The sequence below is a fragment of the Scyliorhinus canicula genome, unplaced genomic scaffold, assembly GCF_902713615.1.
Source record: "Scyliorhinus canicula unplaced genomic scaffold, sScyCan1.1, whole genome shotgun sequence".
Classification (NCBI taxonomy): Eukaryota; Metazoa; Chordata; class Chondrichthyes; order Carcharhiniformes; family Scyliorhinidae; genus Scyliorhinus; species Scyliorhinus canicula.
In genome coordinates this window covers 2,106,079-2,125,443 of record NW_024055733.1, presented here as the reverse complement: position 1 = coordinate 2,125,443, position 19,365 = coordinate 2,106,079, and the positions used below count along the sequence as shown (strand labels likewise).

Genomic DNA, 19,365 nt, shown 5'->3' with positions numbered 1-19,365 from the left:
CGGATGAACAGACCATAGCAGTTTCCTATCCCAAAAAACTTTTAATTTCTGCCACATTATTGGGTGGCAGATCATCCTTTCTGTCACTCAGCTTGTCCTCAGACGGTGAATCCTAAGTATGGAAACTACACTTGCGCTCTGCAATCCGATACCAGCATCTTTGAATCATCTTACTGCCTCTTCTAAACTGGCTAAGTGTTTCTTCTGTGTAGTTCCTCTAACTAGAACATCATCCAGATAGACTACCGCCTTCGGATCGCGTTGGAACATATTTTCCACTGGGCCTTGAAACATTGTGCAGGGAGAACAGATTCCCAAAGTTAATCCGGAGTATTAAAAAGGCAGTTGTGTATATTAATGGCCTCATAATTCCCGAAATCCTCGTCCTGTTCCAATGGTAAAGAAGCGTGACTTTAGACAAGCTATGTAAATCTGAGGGTCACCACCATCCTCGCATAAAGGTCTTCTACCTGGGAATTGGATACTTAGTAATTTGGGCAGCTGGAAGCTTATTGTGTCCGCAGATTCTGATAAAGTGATCAGGCTTCAACACAGGGACGTTGGGTGCTGCCCACTCAGAAAACTGAAGACGTCTTCATTTTACAACACCCAGGTCCCCATGCACGGGCCCATCATCCCACAGACCCCCCACCTTTTCTCCATTGGTTGTGATACGGATGCTCACACATTTTAGGTCCCGAATTGGTCTCGGTACCACTGCTTCAAGGAGCCCTCTTGCCTCAGAAAACACCATTGATAGTTGTAGTCATCAATATAGTTTACTGATGTCCTTTCGGGAATAAAGTCTGCCATCCTTACCCAGTCTGACCTCGGTGTGACACCAGACCCACAGTAATGGCCCCTTCATATCACCGCCATCATGATGGTACAAATATCCAGGGCCCCACTGACCATGACATACCGCCCCCCTGGGTCTGTAACCGTCTTTGTCGCCCTAAACCTTGTCCTCTTGCCGATCAGGATCGCCACCCCCCTGGCCCTTGTCCCATAGCAGGAATGGTAGGTTTGTCCCACCCAGCCCCTCCTTACCCGCAGTCGGTCCTGCTCCCGCAGGTGCGTCACTTGGAGGAAGACTATGTTGGCCCTCATGTTTCTGAGGTGGGTGAGGACTCTAGATCTCTTCACTGGGCCGTTAAGTCCCCTTACGTTCCAGGTGATTATCCTGGTGGGGGGCTTCTGCCCCCTCGCTCCTGTGGGATTAACCATATTTATCTGGTGGACCTGCCCCTGCCCTCTGGGGTTTCCCTTTGTTAGGGGGCCGTCCAGGATGGCCACTATCACTGCTCTCCCCATGCGATCAGGTCCCTGCACTCCAGGGTTTCCCCTTGTCCCGGGGGCACTCGCCTTGGCCGTCCACTGTGTGCCGCCACGCGGGTAGTCCCCTGCACTCCGGCGGACCCCTTCACCCACAGACCGTACTGGGTGGGTGCTTGCAGCGGTTCCCTGTTTCGGGCCCTTGGTTTTGGCACTTTGTGGCCCTGTTCCTTTTCTGGCCTATTTTGTCCCTTTGTCCCTGCATTTCCCCTCCCTGGTCTCTCGCACGCTGAGTGTCCCCCCCCCCCCGCTCTCTCCCTTTCCCCCCTCCCCTGTATACCCCTCCTTTGCCCCTCTATCCCCTATTCATGTCCCCATTTGCTGTCCCTACTTTGATGGGTGATCCACCCTCCTCTGCCTGGCGCCTTCCCCCCTGTTGGGGGTGCGCCGCGGCCCTGCTTTGTTGCGTGCCCCCGTCGCTAGCTTTCCTGCTAGTACAGTGGCTCCCCTCTCGGAGGTTGCTGTCCCGCTTCTCCTCTGCCTGGCCTCTACGGTTTTCTGCCCGCTCCTCCTCCACCTTACCCTGTGCCCCTCTCGCTTGCTCTCCCTTCTCCAATACTCCCGTTCCCTCGTGCTGGGGCCTGGCCTCCCACCTGGAGCGGTCCCTTGGGCAGTGGGTTGTTTTTTGTTCTGGGTGTTCCTGCCGGGGGGGGGGGGCTGGCTTTGCCTTGCCCCTCCCCATCCCCCTGTCGGTGTGTCGTTTCTCCTTGCCATGGGCCCTTCGTCCCTACCTCCCCTGGCGTTTTTTCCAGCCCGTGCTCCTCGACGAACCTATTCGCCTCAGCAGGGGCTGTAAAGAAATATTCCTTGTTTTGGTATGTGACCCAGAGTTTTGCGGGGTTCAGCATACCAAAACGCACTTTGCTCTTGTAGAGAGCTGCTTTTGCTCTGTTGAACTCAGCCCGTGTCTCAGTTATGTCCGCTCCAAGATCCTCGTAGACTCGGATGGCGTGCCCTTCCCATTTGCAGGCTCTATTTCCCTTGTCCCAGCGCAGGATTGTCTCCCTATCCCGGTACCGGTGCAGTTTGGCTATGACTGCTCTTGGTTGTTCCCCTGCCTTGGGCTTCGGGCGCAGCGACCGATGAGCTCCTTCCATTTCCGGTGGGGTGGGAAAAGTGTCCCTCCCAACTAAGGTGCCCAGCATCGCAGATACGTATGCTGTGGGGTTTCTGCCCTCGGTTCCCTCTGGCAGGCCCAGTATCCTAACATTTTGCCTTCTCGAGCTGTTCTCCTGGTCGTCTACACTGCCCTTCAGGCTCCCCTGTGTTGCACCCAGTCTCGCCAATTCCCTCTCCAGGGCCGTGACCCACTCATGTCAGTCGCTGCTTTCTCTAGCTCTTTAATGGTTGCCTCATGGGCTTCCCGATTCTCCCCTTCGGCTTCCAGTTTCTCCCCTTGGGCATCCACTTTCTCTTCCAATCTGGTCAGAGCCTGCTGCACCCCTGACACGGCCCTGGCCACTGCTGCCTGTACTGCAGCCTCTGCGTCCGCTTTCAACTCTGCCTTGATTGCCTTCAGCTGCTCCCTCACCACCTCGGCAAAGGCTGCCTTCCAATTCACGCCACCCTCTAACCCCAGGGGAGAGAGTACCTGTCTGTCCAGCTCTTTTTGATGCGGCAATACATCCATCCCGCCGCTTCGTGTGCTGATTCGTTTGCCTGAGCTGGCTTGCCCTTTGTCCCTTCTGCTTCTGGTGCCCCCTTCTGGCATTTTTTTCTCCCCCTTCCCTTTCATCTTTTATTCTCCCCTTGTTTTTCTTTTCCCCCCTTTTTGGCACCCTATTTTTATTTTATTTATTATTTTTTATTTATGTATTTATTTTTTATTTCCCCCTCCCCTCTCCTCCCTTCTTTCCTTTACCCCTTTATTTTATTTATTTATTAATTAATTATTTTCTCTCCTCCTCCCCGCTTTTATGCAACTCCTCCCAGATGGAGTTACTTTTGCTGGGAGAGGGTGTAGAAAGAGAGAAAATAGTATATATACCCCTCCCTCTCTCTTTAACAGTTTTCTTTTGCATTTTTAATAAAAAGAGAAATAAAGGTCTTTTTTGTTTTCTCTCCCCCTTCCTCTCGCCTCACTCACCCAGGAGAGAGAGAGAGAGAAAGGCTTTTGCCCAGTCCCTTTGTTCTTGCCACGTGGTGGTCGCTGCCGTTTGGGGGGGGGGGGGGTGGGTTGGGCCGGTCCCCGCTGCCGCAATTCGCACCCCGCGTCTTCCTGGTCGCTGCCGCCGGCTGGGCCCCCCTTCGGTCCCTCCCACACCGCTCCTGGCCTGCGTTTGGGGGGAGGGGGTTTGGTGGTGGTGGGGGGGGGGGGGGGGGGGTTGGTGGGTGGGCCTGCCGCTGTGGCTGCGTTTGGGGGGGGGGGGTTGGACCTGTCGCTGCCGCACCGATCCTGCCGCCGCCAAGCCCCTCTGCTGCCGCCGCTGCCGCCAAGCCCCTCTGCTGCCGCCACTGCCGTCAAGCTCCTCTGCTGCCGCCACTACCGTCAAGCTCCTCTGCTGGCGTCAAGCCCCTCTGCTGCCGCCAAGCCCCTCCGCTGCCGCCAAGCCCCTCTGCTGCCGCCGCCGCTGCCGCCAAGCCCCTCTGCTGCCGCCAAGCCCCTCCGCTGCCGCCAAGCCCCTCTGTCGCCGCCGCCGCCAAGCCCCTCTGTCGTCGCCGCTGCCGCCGCCGAGGATCCTCCGCCGACAGGCCTGGGGGGGGGGGGGGTTGGGGTCCCTTCCCTGTTCTCTGCCGCTTGCGGGAGCCCCTCTCCCTGCGACCGCTCCGCTCGCCGACCGGAAGTCGAATCCTCAACCTCACCTGATATAATGCAACTCTACTCCTCTCACCCTGAATTTCACATTCCACCACATATTGTGTGGGGGGTCCGTGTGTGACTGGGTGGTTAGGGTGTGTGTGCGGGGGTTAGGGTGTGTGTGTGGGGGGGGGGGGGTTAGTGTTTGTGGGTTAGTGTGTGTGGAGCGAGGTTAATTTGTGTCTGGGGTGGGGAGGTTCGTGTGTGCGGGGATTACTGTGTATTGTGGGCGGTCCGATGGTTTTGTGGGGGTGTTAGTGTGTATGGGGGTAATGTTTGTGTGAGGGTTAATGTGTGGTGGGCTGGGGTTTGATTGTTGGGGGGATCAGGCTGTGTTTACGGTGTTAGTGATTGTGGGAGGATTAGTGTGTGTATGGGAGGGCTTTAGTTTGTGTATGGGGGTCAGTGTGTGTGGGGTAGTTAGTGTGTGTGCGGCGTTTGTGTGTTCGGGGGTCAGTGCGTGTGGGGATTAGTGTTTGGGTGGGGGATACGTGTGTGGGGGGGGTTAGTGTGGGTGGGTTAGTTTGTGTGGGAGGGCTGGTGTGTGTTGAATGTTAGTTTGTGTGGGGGCTTAGTGTGTGGGGGTTACTTTGTGTGGGTTAGTATGTGTGTTTTGCGGGGTTATTGTGTTTGGGGGTTCGTCTGTGACTGAGTGGTTAGTATGTGTGAGGGGGTGAATGTGTATGCGCGCGGATTAGTAGGTGTGTTTCGGGGGTTAATATGTATGGTGATTGGTCTGTTGGGGGTTAATTAGTCTGTGGAGGGCGGGGTTAGTTTCGTGTAGGGTGGTCTGTGTGTGTGCGTGTCGGACGTTAGTGTTTATGCGAGTGTTAATGTGTGAGGTGCGTTTAGTGTGTGTGGGTTGGTTAGTGTGTGTGCGCGGTTATTGTTTGTGCGGGGGGTAGATGTGTGGTGGGCTTAGTGCGTGTGGGGGTTCGTTTGTGTGAGGGCTTACTGTGTGTAGGGGTTATAATGTGTGGGAAGGTTAGTGTGTGTGGGGGGTTAGTGCATGTGGGGTGTTACTGTGTGTGCGGGGTTACTGTGTGGGGTTAGTGTGTGTATGGGTTTCGTTCGTGTCGGGGGGGTTAGTGAGTGGGGGTGAGTGTGTGGAGGTTATTGTTTGTGGGGGGTGAGTGTGTAGAGGGTTAGTGTGTGGGGGGATGGTGTACGTGTGGGGCTCGTGTGTGACTGGTCAGTTAGTGTTTGTGGTGGGGTTCGTCTCTGTGTGGGTTTGTCTTTGTGAGAGGATTAGTGTGTGGGCGGGATAATGTGTGTGTGGTGCGGCTAGTTTGTGTGTACGCGGGGGGGGGGGGGGTAGAGCAGTGGTGGCGCTAGTGCGTGTGTGGAAGGGGGTTAGTGCGTGTGGGAGTGTTAATGCATGTGTGCGGGTTCAGTGTGTGTGGGTTAGTGGGTGTCGGTTGTACGTGTGTGTCTGCGGGGGTTAGTGTGTGGGGGTGTTAGTGTTTGTGGGGGGTTTAGTGTTTGTGATTGTGTTAGTGTGTAGGAGGGTTAGTGTGTGTGTTGGGTTAGTCGATGGGGAAGCCAGTTTGTGTGTGCGCGGCGGGGGGAGTGTTAGTGTGTGTGTGTGTGGTGTTAGTGCGTGTGGGCGTGTTAGTGGGAGTGTGGGGGCTTAGTGTGTGTGGGGTTAAGTGTGTGTGCAGGGCTCGTGTATGTCTGCGGGGGTTAGTGTGTGGGGCTGTTAGTGTTTGTGGTGGATTTAATGTTGTGATAGTGTTATTGTGTGGGAGGGTTAGTGCGTGTGTGGGGGTTAGTGTGTGTTGGGCGTTCGTATATAGCTGGGTGGTTTGTGTGTGTGAGGGAGTTAATGTGTGTGAGCGGATTAGTAGGTGTGCTGCTGGGGGTACTGTATGTGGGATTTCGTGTGTGGGGGTTAATGTGTGTGTGGAGGTTTAGTGTCGTATGGTGATCTGTGTGTACGTGTAGGGGGTTATTGTTTGTGGGAGTGTTAGTGAGTGTGGGAGGGTTTAGTGTGAGTGTGGGGGGGGGGGCGTTAGTGCATCTGCAAGGTTACTGATTGTGTGGGGAGGTAGTTGTGTGTGGGGATTAGTTTGTGCGTGGGATTAATGTGTGTGGGGTTTACTTTGTGTGGTTGGGTGAGTGTGTGTGGGAGTTAGTGTAAGTGGGATGAGTGGGGGGTTAGGGTATGTGGGGCTGTGTGTGTGGGGGTTCGGTGTGTGTGGGCTGCGGGTTACAGTGTGTTTGTGGGAGGGTTAGTTCGTGGGCGGGTTAGTGTGTGTGAATGGGGGGGTTAGTGTTGTGGACATGTTAGTTGGTGTGTGGGGATCTCGCGGTATGGGGGTGGTTAGTGTGTGTAGGTAGTTAGTGTATGTGTGCGTGTGTGTGAGGGTGTTAGTGCGAGTGTACGGATTAATATGTGGGTTGCGGCGGTTAGTGTGTGTGGGGTTTAGATTGTGTGGAGCGGGCGTTTAACTGGTGTGTGGGGGTTTAGTGTCGTGTGAGGGGTCAGTGTGTGTGTGGGGGTTAATGTATGTGGGAGAGTTAGTGTGTGCGTGTGGGACGGCTAGTGAGTGTATGGGGGTTTAGTGCGTGTGGTGGGGCTAGTGTGTGTCCGGATATAGTGTTTGTGTGGGGGGTAGGTATGTGTAGGTTCTTAGTCTGTGGGTGGGTTAGTTTGTATGGGAGGGTTAGTGTGTGTGGGAGGTGAGCTTGTGTGGGGGATTAGTGTGTGGGGGACGTTAGATTGCGTGGGAGGGTTAATGTCTGTGGGGGGTTAGTGTGTGTGGGGTAGGTGTGTGTTGGGGCTTAGTGTGGGGGTGTTTAGTTTGTGTGGGAGGGTCAGTGTGGGGGTTATTGTATGTAGGGGGTGTTAATGTGGTTGGGGCGTTAGTTTTTCGTGGGGGGTTAGTGTTTGGTGGCTTTAGTGTGTGCAGCTGCGGGTTATAGTGTGTTTGGGGGGTTAGTTTGTGAGCGGGGGCGTGTTAGTGTGTGAGGGGTTCGTGTGTCACTGGGTGGTTAGTGTGTGTGTGAGGAGGTTAGTTTGTGTGTGCGGGGGTTAGTGTGTGTTGGGAGATTAGTGTGTGTGTTGGCGTGTTAGTGGGTGTGTGGGGGTGTTAGTGTTCGGGGGAGGGTTAGTGTGTGTGGGGGATAGTGTATCTGGGAGGTGCTCGTGTGTGGGGGGTTAGGGTTTGTGGAGCTAGTGTGTGTGGGGGTTTTAGTGTATGTGTGTGGTTTAGTATGTCTGGATCGAGGTGGTCGGGGGCTTAATGGGTGTGGGTCAGTGTTTGTGTGTTAATTTGTATGGTGGGTTTAGTGAGTTGGTGGACTATTGTGCGTGTGGATTTTAGTGCTTGTGGGAAGGTTAGTGTGTAGGAGGGTTACTGTGTGTGGGGTGATTAGTTTGTGTGTGGGGAGTTAGTGTGTGTCTGCGGGGTTACTGTATGTGTGTTGGCAGAGCATGTGTGGGTGTTGAGTGTTTGTGGGAGCAGTTTGCGTGTGGGGAGGGGGTTAGTGTGTGCTTCGGGTGGTTAGCGTGTGTGGGGGTTAGAGTTTGTGGGATGGTTAGTATATGGGGGGGGCGAGTGTGTGTTTCTGGGAGAGGTCAGTGTGTGTGTAGGGGCTAGTGTTTGTGGGATGATTAGTGTTTGTGTGTGGGAGGTGTTTAGATTGTGTACGTGCAGTATAGTGTGTGAGTAAAGCGGTTATTTTGTATGTCGGGGTTAGTTTGTGTGTGGGGGGTTATTGTATGTGGGGTGTTAGTGTGTGTGGGAGGGTCAGTGTGTGTGGGGGAGTTAGTGTGTATCGGTGTTAGTGTGTCTGCGTGGTTAGTGTGTGCGTGGGGGGGGGGGTTAGTCTGTATGTGGGGGCGTGTTATATTGTGTGGGAGGTTTAGTGTGCCTGGAGGGAGGTCGTGTGGGGGTCATTGTGTGTGGGGCAGGTATTTGTGTGTGGGGGCGTTATTTTGTGTGTGGCAGGGTTAGTGTGTTGGGGATTAGTGTGTGTGGGGGTTTGTGTGTCTGGGCGTTTTAGTGTGTGTGGGGTGTTAGTGTGTGTTTGGGAGAATTCGTGTGTGTGTGCGCGTGTTAGTGGGTGTGTGGGGGCGTTAGTGTCTGTGGGGTTAGTTTTTGTGGGAGTCTTAGTGTGCGGTGGGCTAGGGTGTGTGTGGAGGGTCAGGAGAAGTGTAGGGGATTAGTGTATGTGTGAGGTTTGTGGGCGGTTAGTGTGTGTGGGTGGTAAATGTGTGTGGGGGTTAGTGTCTTTTTGGGTTAGTTTGTGTGCGTGGTTAGTGTGTGTGCTGAGTTAGTTTGTGTGGGAGGGTTAGTGTGTATGTGGTAGTTAGTGTGTGTGAAGGTGATAGGGTGTGTGGGGGTTAAGGTGTGGGGGTTAGTGTGTGTGGGGGAAGTTAGTGTGTGTGGGGATGTTCGTGTGTGTGTGTGGGAGGGGTCAGGGTGTGTGGGGGTTAGCGTGTGGGGTGTTTGTGTGTGTGAGGGTTTTAGTGTATCTGGGGAAGTGTTAGTGTGTGGGGGTCAGTGTTTGTCTGTGGGGGTTTTGTGTGTGGGGGAGGGTTAGTGTGTGTATGGGGGGTTAGTGTATATATGGGCGGGTTATGGGTGTGTGAGGTGAGTTGGTGTGCGGGGTGGTTACTGTGTGTGCGGGGTGTCTGTGTGAGGATATTAGTGGCTGTGTGGGGCTTAGTGCATGTGTGGGGTGAGTGTGTGGGGGTGGTTTCGTGTTTTTTGGGAGCTTTAGTGTGTCGTAGGTTTAGTGTGTGTATGGGGAGTTTAATTTGTGTGTGGCGGTTTGTGTTTGTGGGAGGGATAGTGTATGGGTGTGTGTAGGGGATTTCTGTTTGTGGGAGGGGTTTAGATTCTGTATGTGGCGTTTATTGTGTGAGTAAGGCGGCTATTTTGTACCTCGGGGTAAGTTTGTGTGTGGGGGTTCTTGTGTGTGGGGTGAAAGTGTGAGGGAGTGTTAGTGTGTGGCGTGTTCGTGTGTGTTGCTGGTTAGTGTGTGGGGGGTTCGTCTGTGTGAGGGGTTCGTGTGTGAGTGGGGGGGTTAGTCTGTGTTTGGGGGCAAGCTATTTTCTGTGGGGGGTTCAGTGTGTCTGGTGGGAGGTTGTGTAGCGGTCATAGTGTGTGGGGAGGTTTTGTGTGATGGGAGCTTTATTGTATGTGTGGGAGTGATAGTGTGTGGGGGATTAGTGTTGGGGGTTTGTGTGTATGGGCGGTTTATTGTGTGGTGGGTTAGTGTGTGAGCAGGTTACTATGTGTGGGGGTAAGTACGTGTGGGGATAGTATGTGTGGGGGGGGGGGTAGTGTGTGTGGTGCGGTTAGTGTGAGTAGTGCGTAAGTCTGTGTGTGGGGGCGTGTTCGTGTGTGGGGGTGGTTCAATGTGTCTGAAGGGAGGTTGTGCGGATGGGGGGTTAGTGTGTGCAGGGGCAGGTGCGTGCGTGGGGAGATAGAGTGTGTGCGGGCGGTTTATGTGTGTGGGGGCATTAGTGTGGGAGTTGTTTTGTGTATTGCCGTTTTAGTGCCTGTGGGGGTTAGTCTGTGTGTGGGATCAGTGAGTGTCTGGGGGGTTTACTGTGTGGGGAGGTGCTAATGTGTGTGTCGGGTGTTACAGTGTGTGTGTTGGGGGGGTTAAGGGTGTGGCGCGGTTAGTGTGCGAGGGGTAAATGAGTGTGGGGGTTAGTAGGTGTGGGGTGTGTGTGTGGGGTTTTATTGCGTATGTGGGCTGCTGGTTCGAGTGTGTCTGGGGGATTAGTCGGTGTGGGGGCGTGTTAGTGTGTGAGGGGGGTTTTTGTGTGTCTGGATGGAGGTTGTGTGGGGAAGGATTAGTGTGTGGGGGATCGATGTTTGTGTGTTGGGGTTTTAGTGTGTTGGGGAGGGTTAGTGTGTATATGGGGGGTTAGTGTGTGTGGAGGGTTAGTGTGTGTGGGGAGGTTAGTGGGTTGGGAGGATTAGTGTGTGGTGGATGAGTGTTTGTGTGGAGGGTTAGGGTGTGTGCATGGGGGTTTAGTGTGTTTTTGGGTTTAGTGTGTGCACGGGGGATTAGTGTGTGTGGGCGGGTTAGTATTGTGCAATGGTTTGTGTGTTGGGGCTAGTGTGTGTGTGGGGTGGGTGAGTGTGTGTGGTGTGGGTTTTGTATGTGTGTAAGAGTAAGTATTTGTGTTGTTTGTTAATTTGTGTGTGGAGGGTGGTAGAGTGTGTGGTGGAGATGTTCGTGTGTGTGGGAGTTCAATACGTGTGTGTGTGTGTGGGGGGGGGGGGTTAATGTCTGTGTGTGAGGGATTTGTGTGTGTGAGGTGTTAGTGTGTGTATTGCGGTTAGTGTATTTGTAGGGAGTGTTAGTTTGTGTCTGGGGGTTTAGTGTGTGGGGGGTCTGACCTGGGAATTAGTATGTGGGGTGTTGGTGTGTGGGGCATTAGTGTGTATGGGGGGTTAGTGTCTGTGGTGCGTTAGTGTGCCTGGGCTGTTAGTCTGTATTATGGTGCGTGTTAGTGTTTTTGGGGGCGTTAGTGTGTCTGGAGGGAGGTTGTCTGGGGGCTTAGTGTGTGGGGGGGAGATTAATGTGTTGGGGGCGTAAGTGTGTGGGGCGACAGTGTGTCGGGGGATTAGTGTGTGTGGGGAGGGGTTAGTACGTGCGGGGGGTGTTTAGTGCGTGTGGGGGTGGTTAGTGCATTTGTGGATGGTTAGTATGTGTGAGGGGGTCAGTGTGTGTGGTGGGTTATTGTGTATTGGAGTTTGTATGTGGCGTGGTTCGTGGGTGTCTGGGGTGTTTGTGTGTGTGCGTGCGGGGTGGGGGGTAGTGTGTGTGGAGGTTTAGTGTTCTGCGAGGGTTAGTGTGTGGGGGCTAGTGTGTGTGTGTCGGGTTAAGTGTGTGTCGGGGATTAGTATTTATGGAGAGGAAGTGTGTGTGGGGGAGGGGTATAACATGTGTGTGGGGTGGTTAGTGTGTGGGACGGTAAGTTTGTGTGCGTGGAGGTCAGTTTGTGTGCGCGGCATTATTGTGTGTGGAGCGTCTTAGTGTGCGTGGGGCTCCAGGTTTGAGTGTGTAGGGATTAGTATGTGTGTACGGGTGTATTAGTATGTGTGGAGTGTGAATGTGTGTGGGCGGTTAGTGTGTTTGGGTGTGTTTAGTGTGTGTTATTAGGATATAGTGTGTGTGGGGGGTTAATGTGTGTGGCTCGTTAGTGTTTGTGGGGGAGGTTTGTCTTTGTGTGTGAGTGGTTAGTGTGTGTGGGGGTGAGTGGTTGTGGAGGGGTTAGTGGATGTCGGGGTGGGGGGTGTTTTTAAGAACTCACCATTATTCTTAGAATTACCTCTATTCCAAAACGGGTCGATATTCTAAATTGTGAAAGGAAATTCTCACTTCCTGACTCCGATGCAGGCTTCTGCGGGTGCTATTCAGGTCAAACTATATTTTCAAGTTATTCCCGGTATAACCCATACCTTTACCGAATATTTGATCTACTTACCACTTAGTAGCATCGATTCCTGGGTCTTGCATTGCTAAGTAAAGTAGACTTTAGGAATAATCACTTTTTCACGTTAAATTAAGTTATTTTATTATTATATTCCTTTGAAAGTTGAAATCATTTTCTTTACAGAAAGGTAGAAAGATCTTGCTTCTGGATCCTGCTGGTTGGTTAAAGGGACGTTCAGACCCACCTTGACAATCAATCTTCTTTAATGTCTGGTCTTCTTTGAGATGTATTCGCTGGTTAGCTCCGTTGCTGTGTCTTGTTGATCCCATGTACTGAGCTATAAGAGCTGGCTCTGCTTGCTATCGCTCAGCTGACTGACTCCTGTTTAAATTCTAGTCTTCCTTAGATGTATAGCTGTTTAAGCTCGGCTGTTTGTCTTGTCTTTTCCATGGCCGAGCTGTGAGAGCTGAATATGCTTCTCCTCTCTCCTTTCTCTGAGTTCTGGTTCTGATTCTGCTTCTGGTCTCCGGGTTTATATTCTCTTTCTAATAGTTATTAAGTTTTTATTACCTTATTGTAAATTAACTTATTTCCACTTTGATTGTTGAAAAGTATCTTTGATCTAAACATTCTAATACAACTAAGTATTCATTTTGGGCATAACCTGACCTCTCAGGTCTGATTACATTGTCCTTTGTGATGTTCAAAGTATATTTGCGATATTCAAAACATGCATTGGATTCAAGAGGTGTTACATCTAATTCCTGTGATTTCTATAGTTTAGTTTTCGAATTGTCTCCAGCTCATAACTTCACCTTTGACTTTGACTTTAAATTATGTTTCTCATAGACTGATACTCTCCAATTTTCTTTTAATTTACTTTGTGTAGGTATAATTTCACAATTAGAATTGTTCGCAAATCCAATTGAACATCATCCTTGCCTTTCCAGCTGTTTACTAAGAGAGTTAATTTCAATGAAGGTGTGAAAACTTTGCTTTTAGCTGCATGCTAACATTTCACTCGGTTATGACTTGAACGACCTGCCTGTTTTAAACATTCGTCACTTAATTCAATTGAAACTCTCATCCATGCTTTCCAACATGCTTCCTGAGATAGTTACACATTCAATGAAGGTGTGAGCCATTGTGTTTAGCTTAATACAATAATCCTGTGTGTTTGATAAGCCTGCTTAAGAGAAAGAATCTGCATTTTATAATCCTGCTCTTTGCAGCTGCAATTAATATTTTGTGGATTCATCCCCTGTATCCTCTCATGTTTCTCGCAGACCAGATGTTGTCAGACGTCTATGTTTCAAATGACACATTTTTCCGCATTTTCAACAACAGGGGTTAGTGTGGGTGGGGAGATTCGGGTGTGTGTGGGTGGGTTAATATGTGTGGGAGGAGAGTGTGTGTGGGGGAGGGTCTAGTATGTGTGAGTGCAGGGGCAAGTGTGTGGGGGGGGATTCTTGTGTGGATTTTGTGTGTGTGCGTGGGGGGGGGGTTAATGTATTTGTGAAGGGGGGTTTGTTCGTTTGTTTGGGGGGTTTGCATGTCTGTCGGCGGGAGAGGATTGTGCGCGTGTGTGGGAGAGAGGATAGTGTGTAGGAGTTTGTGTGTGTGTTGGGGTGTCAGTATGTGTGTTTGTGGATCGGGTGAGTGTGCAAAAGGGTTAGTGTGTGCATAGGGTTAGGATCTGTGTTGCGGTGGAGTTACTGTGTGTGCGGATAGTGTGTGTTAGTGAGGGGGTTAGTGTGTGTGGGGGATCGTGTATGTGGGGAGTTAGTGTGTGGGGAGATATATGTGTGGGGGGTTAGAGTGTGTATGGGGGTTTTTGTTTGTGTGGGGGGTTAATGAAGTTGGGGGATGTCTGAGGGTATTATTGTGAGGGGGTTATTGTATGTGGGGCGTTAGTGTGTGTGTGGGTTAGTGTTTGTAGTGGGTTTAGTGTGTGGGGAGGGTTAGTGTGTGTGGGGGATTAGTATGTACGTGCGGGCGTGTTAGTGTTTGTGGGGGTTTTAGTGTGTCTGGAGGGAGGTTGTGTTGGCGGTTAGTATGTGTGGGGGAGGTTTGTGTGTATGGGGCTTAAGTGTGTGCTGGGCATGAGTGTGTGGGGGGGATTAGTGTGTGGGGGGTTGTGTGTGGGCGGTTAGGTGTGTGGGGGAGAGAGAGAAGAGAGAGAAAATTACAGCAGAGGAACAGGCCCTTCGGCCCTCCCAACCTACGCCGATCCAGATCTTTTATCTAAACCTGTCTCCTATTTTCCAAGGTCGACTTCCCTCTGTTCCCGCCCATTCATATACCTGTCAAGATGCTTCTTAAATGATGCTATCGTGCCCGCCTCTACCACCTCGGCTGGTAAAGCGTTCCAGGCACCCACCACCCTCTGCGTAAAAAACTTTCCACGCACATCTCCCTTAAACTTTCCCCCTCTCACTTTGAAATCGTGACCACTTGTAACTGACACCGCCACTCTTGGCAAAAGATTGTTGCGATCCACCCTGTCCAGACCTCTCATAATTTTGTGGACACAATCAGGTCCCCCTCAACCTCCGTCTTTCCAACAAAAACAATCATAATCTACTCAACCTTTCTTCAAAGCTACTTACTCCCACTTAAACTGACAACTGCACCCTATCCGTGAACCCAGTTTCGCCACCAAAACGTTATGGACACGATGGGCAATTTTGCATGGGCAATGCACATCTTTGGACCACGTGAGAAAACCGGAACACCCGGAGGAAACACACGCAGACACGGGAGAACGTGCAGACTCCGCACAGACAGTGAGCAAAGCAGGGAATTGAACCGGGGACCCTGGCGCTGTGAAAATACAGTGATAACCTTTGTGTTACCGCGCCGCCCCTCCACTGTGGTACAGTGCCGCCCAATGGTACAAATGCGGATGTAGAACATATTGCTCTCCATGGTTCGAGAAATCAGACAGTTCAGTTCAGGTGATCTATTGGGGAAGCTGGGCTGTTTTCTTTTCAGAGAAAGCAAGGGGATTTGAACAAAAAGTTTGAATGCCATGATAAAGCTGTATATAAACGCGAAGGGGAAAGTGTTCCTCTTTGTGGCACGGCCGATGGAGATAACATAACCTGGCAGCACGTTTGAAAAGAAGGAAGCGTTACACCAGCGAAACCTGTTTCTCACGCAGTGAAATTACGGTTCCCATTGCATGAAAGTGAGTGATTAAGCACAGCACAGCATCGCTGGAGAATGGTCCACATGAAGATTGATATCAATCATTTTAAAGGGGGTTTGACAGACATTTTTAGAGGGAGAATTAAGAGAAGGTGGGAGGTTATCTGCAATGAATTAATCATTCAGAGCTACGGATGATACGATGGCTGGATCGGCCTCAATTTGCGTACCAGCAGTGCACTGATGACATCCATTGCATCTCATTCCATGAACACTGTACTCTCAGCATCTGAATGTTTCCCATTCATCGCCGCTATCATTGACAAGACAGAACTAGAATTCCACAACTATAATTGTATGTTGTTTTTTCAGCGTCCAAGCCCATTCTCAAACATCATGACGCTGGGATGTTGTGAATCAACGGGAATTGAACATCAGAGCACATGATGGTTGGTCAATACATTTTAACTATGCTCAGCGAATAGCTGAGTCGCTTGTCTAACTGTGCAAGAAAACGCGTTGAAGACGTTAACAGAATGTTCTACTATTCCCCAGAGCTTGAAAACTTTGTTTTATTGTGAAGACATTGTTGGATTGTCGGAGATTTCGGATGAGATAAAACAACAATCATTGAAAAACGCTTTGGGTGCATCGATAACTGCAGACAAGTGGCATGTGTTGGATAAGATGTCAGTCCGAGCGAGGCCCCAATACTGAGACAACAGAGAGGGTTGACCTGTCTCATTGGCTGCGGCCTCTGAACATCAACACGTAGGTTTTACTTGTTGCTTAACGCGTTGTTTTCCGCTGCTTGTGAAGTGAAGCTGCTTGAACAGAACAATATAGGATCATGCAAATGTAAGGATTAAGGGCAGTCTTGCACTATTGAGTCCCGGGAACCAACTCCGCCAATGATAAATGCTACTGCTGATTGACTTTAACTCCCACCTACCGAGATAATCTTTCACCGCTTTGTTGATTTTGAATCTTACGTTAAAATATCCAAAGACCCACTATCTTCGGAGGGAGAGAGTTCCAATGAATCACTACCGTCTCAGAGAAAAATGAAATTTCCCCACCACTGCCTGAAATTTTATGCAGTTCCAAATTCTGCTACAAGCGATAATTTGCTCTCCACATCTATCCTACCAAGACGCCTTGGAATATTTACGTTTTTTATCAAATAACCTCTCAGTTTCTTAACTCTGTCCACACTTAGCTAAAAAAACAAACAACTGGATGATCTTTCCTGTTACTCTCGTAAACTTTCGCTGAACTCACATTCAACCGGATCTATCTCAACACCCACGCTCCGAAATTTCTTTCCATTTGTAGGATACGCATTATTGTAATTCTTCCTGTAAAATTGCCCATTAATAGGACACTTGCTACAGTTTTGTGCACTCACTTAACGGACGTAACCCCTGTTCTACTTTCTTCACAACTATCTTTTGTTGCGAAAATTGTAACGGCACACATTTCGGAACGAGACCTTCAGTCCCATTGATCCCTATCATCTCATTGGATGAAATGGCTGTCATTTACCGGACATAGTTGACGGATTGGCTGAAGTTTCTGTCAGACAACGGGCAGGACGAGCTTGTTGGTGAGTGCAGCATCAGTCACATTGCAAGATTAATGAATGACTGAGATGTTGGTAGGTTGCAATTTGATGCTCCCTGCATGCAAAAGGCATTGGTCAGTCAGGAGACAAAACTCTATGACTGGCGAATGCAACTGACCGTCCCCGAGTGAACCCGGGGATCGGATATAAAGCGGCTCTCTGTCCAAATGATCATTTCTAAAATTGTATTCACAGCTGTCAGTCACCTCACTTTGACTATTATTGGTTTAAGGAGCTGTCCATGATACTTCTGATTCAGTTAACTGTTTGACGCAGCTCTCAGTTTATTCATCAGCTGAAGAGTTGATATCACCGTGGATTTTAGTGCCTGCTTGAGCTGCTCTCTGAACTTCGACTGAGTCAACACATAAATAAATGTATTTGTGCAGCAACTTAAATTCCGCAGCATCCAACCGACATAATGAACAACAACTTCTAAATCCGTGGAGTAAACTATTCCACTAATTTTAGAATAAAGGGAATTCCCGACATTTACCAACCACAAAAGAATGAAGTTGCCTGATATAGCGAGGAGTAAAATAATAGACTTCCTTCTACTCTCCATCTCCGGGTCACTGCTATTCTGCTCGTTAATCTTGCCCCTCAGACCATGACGGACTCGACTTGTGACTAAAATATATCGGACCGTCAGAGCATTCAGCAGCAGTACTAAAGCGAATGGGAGCAACGGTGTTAGAAACGTTTCGAACCAGTAAAATCCCAGCCATGTGGGATCAGTTAAAGTATTTGCCTTTGTATTACAGAACCACGGGACATTGTTTATTAATACATAAGGTTCAAAAGTGAAGTAATATGGGATGTTTTTTAAATACAGAAGGATGCCCGTTGTTGTTAGAACCACAACCGCAGTTTTGCCTGTGCAATATTTTGTTCTCAGTTTCTGGCAGCAGATGGCCATAAATCTGTCAAAAGAGAAAGTGACGGTGAACCAGACAGAGCAGTCTCTAGCTGCACATACCAGGACACTCTGAGCACTGCACACAACGGTGATATGCAGAAAACACAATGGAAAATAATAATAATTGATCTGATTCAGTATGACGTCAGTGATAATGAGCAGAAGATCCGCCGTTGCCATGGCCACCAGATAGCGTGTTGTGCAGGACGAGAGACCTCACTTTCCCCTGGCACAGGACGATAATTCCCAATAAATTAACTGCAAGTGAAAGAAGGGACATATTTAGAAAATTAAAAATCACATATTCTCATTGACTGAAACTTCCTGCAAGGAGAGGATTTCAGGATCAAAATGGGGAGGTGGGGGGGGGGTGTCGTCAAGGAGTCGAAGTGGAAGTGTTAATGTTTAAAATTACACGACGGGAACCCCATATTGAATGATGATTTAGGGAGAAGACTGAGAAATCGATTCATATTGTTCTGCGGACAGTCGGAGGGAAATACTTCGTATCTCCTAGACAACACGTGTTGGTGAAGACTTCGAAAATAATTCTATTATTGTATAGAATCATCATGGCTTCATGAAAGGGAAATCATGTTTGAAAAACCTGTTGGAATTTTTTAAGTGTGTTATTTTACACACACACTTACTCACACAGAAATTGGAAACAGGGATGAGTCCATTCGGCCCTTTGAGTCTGCTCCGCAGTTCATTATAATTGTGGCTGATTAAGTTAAATACTCTAACTCCGCATTCCCCCATATCAGTTGATCGTTTAGCATCCATTGCTATATCTAATCGCTTCTTGATATTACACAGCGTTTTCTCCTTAACTACGTTCCGTGGTACTAAATTCCAGAGAGTCACCACACACTGTATGAAGAAATGAATCCTCAGTCCTAACAATCCCTATCTTTAAACCATGATCCTTCGTCCTGACCTCCCCCACCATCTGGAACACTGTTTCTGAATCAACTCTGTCTAAAACAGTTCACATTTTTCACGTTTCAATGAGATAACCTCTCACTATTCTAAACTCCAATTAACATACTCATAACCGACGCAATAGATCTCCCGCCATCTCTTACATCATTCTGGTAAATCTTCGCGACACTCCCTCCAAAGCAAGAATTTCCTTCCTCAGATCAGGATAGCAAAATTGCACACAGACCCCCGGGTGTGGCCTCCTTGGTTTGCTGAATAATTGCAGTAAAATATCTAAATTTCTCAACCCAAATAGCCCAGATAAATGTAGAAATTGATGATGTGGCGCTTTTGAATTTTCAAAACCTTTTGAATAACCTGCTGTTGGGCAATAGCTTCAATAACACCCGAAGTGGGGATAATATGCTGCAATGTATTGAGAAGTGGTTGACAGGCATATCCAGAGTCATTAACGGAGTCACAGCCATTGCTTCCTTTAGCATATTATTGATCAGTGCTTCAGCCATAGCATCTCACGAGCGACAGATATGATTTGGACGTGGCAATTGAATGTGGGAACGTCGGATTCGGTAACGGCACAGTATTGGTAGGACACTGAATTGTGAGGAGGAATCAATGAGGCTTGAAGCTAATTTGACCAGGTGAAAACAATTTTGTAAATAGGTCTTTAATAAATGGAATTGTGGATTTGTGAGGGCGCAACTGAAGATATCTGTACAGTTCGGCATTCTTTCCTCAAGACGCCTCTATTTAACACTGAGTGAATGCACCGTGGATTCACAGGCTCAGATAGCCGCTATGTATTGCAGGACGTGTTTTGAGGAAACTGAGAGTGTATTAGATGAGTCTAAGAATGAGGGTATTATCTCATCGAACCTTCCAAAATTCCTACGCGGCTTTACAAAGTAGATGTTGATGAGGTGTGTCATCGCACAGTTAAGAAAACAATATAAAAAGCATCACACAATATAAAAAGCATCAGAATAAGGTTTACGAGATTTCAAACCTGGATCAGTAGAACTGCGTCTAACAAAGCTGTAGAATTTTAGAGCTCTCTACCGATAAGGTTCCACAAGATCAATCCCAGAGCATGTTCATTCAGTAACCTATAGATTTGTGTTTATTGATGAGAGTAATATTCATGCCGATAACTGGTCATGCTGGTCAAAATGGTGTAAGAGTTACATGAC

At 49.3% G+C, this 19,365-nt stretch overlaps 1 protein-coding gene across 1 annotated transcript; it reads right to left on the bottom strand.

The window, feature by feature from the left end:
• Positions 1-16,570: 16,570 nt before the first annotated feature.
• On the bottom strand, positions 16,571-17,410 carry LOC119960771 (probable G-protein coupled receptor 139). The gene has a single exon (XM_038788371.1). The coding sequence runs from the start codon at positions 17,408-17,410 to the stop codon at positions 16,571-16,573; it is 840 nt and encodes a 279-aa protein (XP_038644299.1).
• Positions 17,411-19,365: the final 1,955 nt, after the last annotated feature.